We start from the raw sequence: 8,639 nt of genomic DNA, 5'->3' as shown, positions 1-8,639 counted from the left end.
CTTACGAACGAGAATACCAAGGCATTTTCAATACTTCTGATTTCAACATTTATAGCTTTTCTAGGAGTAGTTTACTTGTAATCTCTACTCTTCCAGCATTTACGGCCTTTTTTAGGAGTAACCTTAACTTTACTTGTAACTCAAGTTTCCCATAATACAACAACTCGGTTCATTCAACTGAGTTTTCAATCAGTCGAATACCCTTTTCTTGAGTCTTCAGCTTTAATCAGTGAAGTGAGATAGAATCCAGTTGAGCCAATCCCTCCTCAATCGAATCGCTTGATTTGATCCTGGCGCATTCGAAGGCCAACTCAGAAGTCGATCCTGATCTCGAGGGAGATTTTAACCCGGTCAAAGGTGTAAGGAAGTGAATTCTCGAAATCCGAGAGTTGAACTTTGTTTGGAATCGACTTATCGTCGATTTGGTATGCTTCGGAAAGGCCGAATGCATTAAAAACGCATAAAGTGCATTGGGGAGGACCTTGGAGAGTTGGTGTTGCAAAAATCTGCAATTTGCATATTTTCCACTCTCGGGGTCCGGACCCTAGCTGCAGGGTCCGGACCCCGTAGTTGCGAGAAACCTGAGAAGTTGCAGTTTGCAACTTTGCAGAGTTTGCCAACTCTCGGGGTCCGGACCCTAGTTTCAGGGTCCGGACCCCGTACCCCCCAGAATGGGCTGTCATATGATGGCAAAGTTGAGGGGGCTTAGTGCACTTGTTACATGAGTTAGGGGATAAGAGATGAGAAAGCCCTCTCTTTCTCATTCTCTCAACCCTTGATCTCTCTCCCTCTCTCTCTCTAGAATACTCTTTCTCTCTCTCTTCAAGGTGGGAAAGGAGGATGAGTTGGTGAGGATTGAAGCTAGGAGAAGGCTAGGCATCACCTTCTCCTTCTTCTTCAAGCTTGGAGGAAGCTTTGGAGGTAAGCTCCAAAACCCTTTAATGGTATATCTTTAGGGTATGGATTTTATACTCTAGAAATTGTTTAGTTGGAACTCTAGAGTCCCTAGTAGATGTTCCATGCTTGAATCTCAAGCTAGAATCGCGGATTTTCGCGCTGTTGAAACCTAGGGCTCCAAAATGGGGTTTTGGAAAATATAGGGTTTTGATCTCATTTAGATGGTTGTAAACCTAATTGCTAGGTATCTAAACACGTTGGCGGTGACGGTTCGACTATTCGTCGATTTGGTGCGGAGATATCGACGAGCCAAGGGCATTTCGGCATCATTTCCACCCGAAAGGCCGAGGCGGCGTTCGTAAATCGCAGGATTGGATTCCAAGTGTCGTAGCAAGAAACCGAAGACCTTTAATTTTCGGATCGCGGATCGGAGGTCGTTCGGTGGTCGCGCGTGGATTAGGTCGAGCCGAGCGGCGTGCGCCGCGGGATGCCGATTGCAAGTGACGACGAGCAATCGGAATGCTATAGAAGGTGGGTGGTGACCATCCCGAAGCAGTTGAATTGCTCCCTATGTCTAAGTTATTGTTGTCGATTATATTACATATTGAGCATGATACATATAGGGTTTAGATGTTTGTGTTTATTCTTGCATGCTAGTAGTAGCTTCATTGGTTTCGTACTTGAATCTAGTATGCATGAGGTAAAACCCTACATGAGATGATACATGATGGATTAAAACCTAGGTAAATGATAACCTAGTGATAATGTTCAAGTAGTGGATTGGGAACACTTAAATAAGAACGAGTGTCATCTAGTTAGTGTTGAACACAAAAGAATGAGTTGCATCTAGATAAGTAGATAACTTGACGAGTGGCATGATGAACTAGAGTGTAGGTGAAATACTATTGCATGTTGAACTAGTTCCCAAGTGATGTTGTCTATAGTGGCAGGGTATCCTCAGTGTCGAGGATTTGATCATATTCACATGTCTGTTCAAGCTTGGGGTGGTCGCTCCACACAAGCAGTGCACTCTGGAGTTGTCACACGATAGAGATAGCCTTTTTGGGTCCCGAGGGGTGAGCCTTTTTGGGCCCCGCAGACAGTGTCGGGTGAGTGAGTAGATTCTCACCTTGAGAAAGCGGTTCCTCACCTATGATTGGATTGTGAGTTGGGTGAGTGAGTAGATTCTCACCTTGAGTGAGCGGTTCCTCACCTACAGTTAGAGTGTGAGTCGGGTGAGTGAGCGGATCCTCCCCGTAGAGAGTAGATTGTGAGTCGGGTGAGTGAGCGGATCCTCCTCGTAGAGAGTAGATTGTGAGTCGGGGGAGTGAGTGGATCCTCCCCGTAGACATAGTAGCTAGCCTTATACTATGTAGTGCATGCATTCATAGCATTCGATTGAGGCATAGTAGGATATTTGCATTTCTACTTACTTGTTGTAGTTGCTATTTCGTTTATAGCTATCTATCTATCTATCTGGTTGTCTTTCTATGCCTGCTTAGACCTAGTGGGGAGATCGGCGAAGTCGGCGGCCAAACCCACTGGGAACTATTCGTAGTTCTCACCCCACTTTATTGCAGGGCCGAGTGCGAGTGCGCCAGCTGAGGATCATGATTAGGGCTTAGCGCTCGTATTGATAGCTTACTTCTCTTTTGTATTAGAGCTACCCTATGTACTTGAGAGTAGATGATGTATAGGGTGAGATGAGTTGTAAACTTTATGTTTGTGTTTTGAAAATATGTAAAGTTAATCAAATGTATTAAAGTTGAATGGTTGTAATAGTTAGTACCTCTCTTTTGTTATCACTTGTATGAATTACTTGTGGCTTGCTCTTGTCGTTAGCACTAGTGGCGCTCCTCGTTGTATTATGTATGTTTCAGAGTTTTCTTGGGCAACTCTTGTACATGATTTGTTGATGCAAAGCCTTGGGCGGACAGGGGAGGTGCTGTCCGTCCGGCGTTTGTTCGACGCGCCCGAACCGGACCAAATTGGTAGCAGGTCTCGGTGCGTGACAAAAGGCATGATCCGGTCAGCATCATCTCGCATCTAGTTTTTGGCTCAACAAGATGTAAAGGCATCTTGTAGCTTGCCAAAGTAGGATACTGATTTTCCACTAAGAATCATTTGTTACGGAGACTTTGAATAAGTTAACGTAAGTCTGAAAAGAAGTGTGACAAGCGAAATTTCCTCAAAAAGAAAAAGGCAAAAATTTTATCACAGTTCTGTTAAATAGCTCCAAACAATTAATATTGGTTCATCGCGTCATTGATTCCAATCTTTACGTAATTTTTCAGTTTAGTCTCTATTCTTTTTATTTTTGCAATTAAGTTTCGCACATTTCTTATATTTTGTTTTGACTAATTTTATGTGGTTAAGAAGTTCACTAACTTTTATGTATTAAAACCAAAACGTTAGACCCAAACAATTAATTAGTATTTGCCACAGTCATACCAAACTTTGCTATGCGGGTTGTCTATGTTAGGGTAACAAAATATTTGAAGACAAAAACAATTGAAATAACTTACTAGAATCAAATTAAAAATGTTTAAATAGTAAAAATTAAATTAATAAATCAGATAAAGATTGGAACTAGGAATGCAATTAGTCCATCCAAACAACGCTTCTTAGGGTAGGAAACAACACTCCTAGGCAGAAAGGTTGAAGAATAGTGGTCCAACTTTTTTTTTTTTTTTTTGAGAGAAAGGTAATAGGCTACCGGCTTCGCTTGAAACAACATGCATGCAGTTAATATTTTGGTTGATCACTAATTAGAATAATGTTCCCTTTGTAAACCATCTACCAAAAATAATACAAAACATAAAAGTTACTTTTCAACACAAAAAAGTAGGGTTTTTATATGATGTAACATAATTAAACTTATTAATGTTGATTATTTTACATGCCCCTCATCTCTTTAAATAATTTTTTATTTCCTCTAGCTAATTAATGAACCACGAATTTGCCATGTTTTTATTTTGTACTTTCATCTATTAATTTTTCTTTACTCACCTGTATAGTAAAGGTAAGGGAAGTTTCAGGTTTTTTTATTTTGGCTAGCTATTGGAATAATTTATACATGACTAAAAGCTAGTTAGGAATAAGTACGGTGAAATGTCCAGAATAAAATATTATATTAAGTCTTCATGTTATATTTTTTTTTTCTAAATTCTTAAAATAAGTCGTCATGTTCATGAACTATATTATTCTCTTGAATTATCGAAGTTAAAGTTTATCAAGGAGTAAAACTTAAACTCCTAATTTTTAATTTTATATAAAAAAATTTATTTCAAATAAATTATTATTGAATAACTTATTTCGATATCCAAATAAGTAATGTTTACATTAGGTCAAGAGTCCACCGGACCCTGGAAATTAATGCAAACAGTTTTGCTTAATTAATTGTGAACTTCATTTCGCTCTAGTGTATACCGAAGGCCTGGTGCCCTTGAACTACTAATATTCATTCCCTTAATAATTCCCCAGGCCCCATCCATGGAGTATATCGTCCTCGTCCTCCTCGTCTCTCTAATAATAAGTTCTGCTGACGGTACAAAATCCAAATTCACCACCACCATCTCTTCCTCCGCGACACCTATCCTCACGCCCAGACGCCTCTTACTCGCCCACATCCCACCCTCGTCACTAGGCCGCTTCCTTGCCCACCCTCTCTGGGTCGGTGCCTCCGTCTCCTTCGCCGTCGGCTTTGCGCTCGGAATCGTCGCCTTCGTCCTCCGGCTGCTGTCCGTCTCCTGCTGCACCAGAATCAGGAGCGCGATCTGCCGCCCTGAGGAGCCGGGCAACAACACGGCCACGATCTTCACCCCGATGCTCCTCGACCCCGAGAACATCTCCCTCATCGACCTCCTTTCGCGCAGCCACCTCCCGTGCCCTCTCGAGGTGATCGGCCGCGGCGGCTGCGGCGAGGTCTACAAGGCCGTGCTCCTCTATCGCGACCGCGCCGTTCCCGTCGCCATCAAGAAGATCGTCCAGCCGCCCGCCAACGCCGCGCAGCTGTGCCGGGATGACAGCAAAATGCTCCACCACCGCACGCGCCAGATTCGGTCGGAGATCATGACGGTCGGCCGCATGCGCCACCCTAACCTCCTCCGCCTTCTGGCCCACCTCCCGCAGCCGCGCTGCCACTACCTCGTCTACGAGTACATGCCGCACGGCTCGTTGCACGACGTGATGAAACGCGGCTCTCCGCTGCTGGACTGGCCCTGCCGGCTCAAGATCGCCCTCGGCGTCGCCGCGGGGCTCGAGTACCTGCACACCGTGCACCGTCCGAAGGTGATCCACCGCGACCTGAAGCCAGGGAATATTCTCCTCGACGGAGATCTCAAACCCCGGATCGCCGACTTCGGGCTCGCGAAGCTCGTCCCCGGCGACGCGATCAGCGGGCCGATGAATTCAAACAACGTGGCCGGGACTCTGGGGTACATCGCGCCGGAGTACTACCAGACGCTGTCGTACACAGAAAAGAGCGATGTCTACTCGTTCGGGGTCATCCTGGCGGCCCTGGTCACCGGGAGGTTCCCGTCGGACGAGTTCTTTCAGCAGACTGACGAGATGTGGGTCATCGGATGGGTCCGGGCTGCGCTGCAGTCGGAGAATCCGACGGCTGCGATCGACCGGAAGCTGGTGGGGAAGGGGTTTGAGGAGCAGATGCTGTTGGTTCTGAAGATTGCTTGCTTCTGCACGTACGATGATCCGAATGAGAGGCCCAGCAGCAGAGACGCCCGGCACATGTTGGCGCAGATTAAGCATTAGCTTCCTCCCTCACTAGTATTACAAGTTAGTAGTTTCTAAAGTAAAAACGTCCAGAAATAATCCCAACTGTTAACCATACGTTTTGCATTACTTATTCAATCTTTTAAAAATTTTACTTTGCTTTATAATTTTTCAATTTATTTTATTTGAGTCTTTGATTTCAAAATTTGAATCCGCCATTTATTCTTAATTATAGGTTTGTTTAGTATATTTTATATAATTCTCGCAACTATAATTCATTAAAACTAGTAATTAACTTCAATTTGGAAGTCAAAGTTTTGATGATTTGTTCAAATCAAACAAATTGAAAATTTTGTAGCCATAACTTTTGAAAATTTCTGTACATTTTTATCAAAGTTTAACAAATAGTTTCTCGTTTTATTGCAATTAACCCAATGGAAAATAATGCTTTTCTATTGGCCCACCAATACAATTAAACTAGATTATGCTATTATATTATATTAATCTAGTAATTTACTAAGTTAAGAACTTATTTGGTAATTTTGTTTTTTTTTTAACTAAAGAATAATTCTATACTAGTGCAGGTCCGTACTCCGCAGCGGGTAGTCAATAAAAATATATAATTATTAAAATTTTAAGATTAAAAAATTATAACTAAATAAAAATATTATAAAATAATGTTATGTACATTACAAAAATAACTTTTATATTAATATTTCCTTAATTTTTGAATAGTTATATTATTTTTAACAATTTTATTTAAAAATTAATTAATTTTAATAGTTTTGGAAACTGTTCTATAAATAACTTTGTTAACTAAAAAGTTAAAAGTGGGGAACGTATTTTAAATTGCCGAAAAGGCGAAGATGTCTTTACTTTATTAAAATTGATTGGAAAAGAAAAAATTCTTACATTCACATGATATATATTAACATTTTATGCACCACAACTTATATTAGATGATAAATATTTTTTAAATCAAAACTTAATTAAACATACATGACTTACAAAGTTAATAATTTAAATTCTATTTCATGATATAGATCTTAAAATAAAAAATAAGAAAAAAAAGTCGAAGAATAAAAAAATACAGATAAAAAAATTTAAGTTGAAACAACAGCTACTACAGTAAAAATTTAAGAAGCATTTAAATAAAAAAAAACTATAAGAAGAATTATATTTATAGCAGTAATAAGAGTTGAGAATTAAAAATATCATATGTCTCATAATTTGAGTCAGAAATTGTAACTAATTAGCATTTAAAATCTAAAATATTGTGTCCCTTTTTGAATATTTCAGAACATTCTAAATGTAAAGTTAAGTTATTTTATAATATATTTATAGAGAGAGATTGACTATTTTTATACTATCACGAGTATAATTTTCTTTGTACTCATAAGTTATTTTAAGGAAAAACTTCGAATATTATTTTTTAGCACTACAACAAAAACGGGATATAGCGACACTTTTAAATGTCGGTATGGGTCAAAAAAAGTGCTAATGGCTAAATTACCGACACTTTTAAAAAGTGTTGCTATATGTGGTGTCGCTAGGTATATAGTGACACTTTTTAAGAGTGTCGGTATAACCTAAAAAGAGTGCCACTAATATACCGACACTTATTTAAGCTTTTAGCAGCACATAAAAGTAATGCAAAATAATATTCTAGCAACACCTTTTTTAATTTCAGCGACACTTTATAACTATCCCATTTTCTTTAAATATCCAAATTTTTTTTGATGCATCACACTTTTTAAAATATAATACCCACTACAACAAAAACGGTCTATAGCGACACTTTTAAATATAGGTAAATGTCAAAAAAGTGCTGCTAGCTAAAATTACCGACACTTTTAAAAAGTGCTGCTATATGTGGGGTCGCTAGGTATATAGTGACAGTTAAAGAGTGTCGCTATAACCTAAAAAAGTGCTACTAATTTATCAACACTTATTTAAGCATTTAGCAACCTCCGAAACTCTATCTCGTTGACTGCGGTGGCGGAGGAGGACGACAGTAAAGGCTCTTCGTCTAGAATTTCAGTGGATTGAGTGAAGAGAGAAGAAAAGATGAAAATTGAATTTTCTTTTTTTTTTCTTTTCTGTTTGTAATCAGGCCAAATGGACTGGGTGTGGTGGGTTGAGTAGAGTAATCTTTTATTTTTGGTTGGATTGGGCTTTATATTTAAGCATTAGTAGATGTGGTTTTAAGTTTTACCATAAATGGGACACTTACTCAAAAGTGTCCCAAACATGTGTCCCTATAACCTAATTCTGTTGTAGTGACCACTCCACGATGATTATCTGTCACGCCCCGGGGCTCAGCGGAAGCCTACCCGGCGCGTGTCCAGACCCGCCATACGTCTAAAACATATAAGGCGTCTAAAAACAATAATAATAAAAGCGATAATAAAAAACATCTAGGAATATCAGAGCATAATAAATGTCTAAATGCTACCACAAAAGATAAGGATAAAACTGTAAATCCACTAAATAAAACATAAAGTGATACAAGGAAATCCCAGATACAAGTGCTATAGGTAGATACATAGGTGGTCTCTATACATGGATACAAAAACCTCACACTCTCTCAACTACAAAAAGAAAGAGTAAACCACCTAGGCAAAGTACCGCTCCTCGCTAGCTAGCTAAGCGATCCCCTTGCCGCGATCCCGTGCCTCCGCCGGTGCTGAAGGCTCTGAAAAGTAAACCATAAAATAGGGGCGTGAGAACTATTAAAAATAGTTCCCAGTGGGCAATTACTGACTTCAGTGAATGCACCACGAGGCCCAAAGCTACAAAAGATGTCAGTGATTATAAAAGTAGAAAAGTGAAAGGTAAGTAAAATTGTAACTTACTACAACATACAGTCTCTACTTAGCATAAATAGCATAAGTATGAAAACAACTATGCATGAAGTGAAAGTCTCCAACTATCACAATGTTCACAGCGCGAAATAGTAAAGTTCCGTAGTTTACTATTCTAGTCAATGTCCAAGTAGTACCCTAAGTCAT

At 39.8% G+C, this 8,639-nt stretch overlaps 1 protein-coding gene across 1 annotated transcript; it reads left to right on the top strand.

Moving 5' to 3' along the window:
- On the top strand, positions 4,311-5,782 carry LOC109726656 (leucine-rich repeat receptor-like serine/threonine/tyrosine-protein kinase SOBIR1). The gene has a single exon (XM_020256399.1). It carries the CDS (start codon positions 4,390-4,392, stop codon positions 5,665-5,667), a length of 1,278 nt encoding a protein of 425 aa, XP_020111988.1. The 5' UTR covers positions 4,311-4,389; the 3' UTR covers positions 5,668-5,782.

The sequence above is a fragment of the Ananas comosus genome, linkage group 21 (genome assembly GCF_001540865.1).
Source record: "Ananas comosus cultivar F153 linkage group 21, ASM154086v1, whole genome shotgun sequence".
In the NCBI taxonomy this organism is placed as follows: Eukaryota; Viridiplantae; Streptophyta; class Magnoliopsida; order Poales; family Bromeliaceae; genus Ananas; species Ananas comosus.
This window is presented reverse-complemented; position numbering and strand designations above follow the sequence as displayed.

What these genes read in the sequence shown, in the direction of transcription:
- LOC109726656 (XM_020256399.1), top strand. Translation starts at nt 4,390, where the DNA reads ATGGAGTATATCGTCCTCGTCCTCCTCGTCTCTCTAATAATAAGTTCT.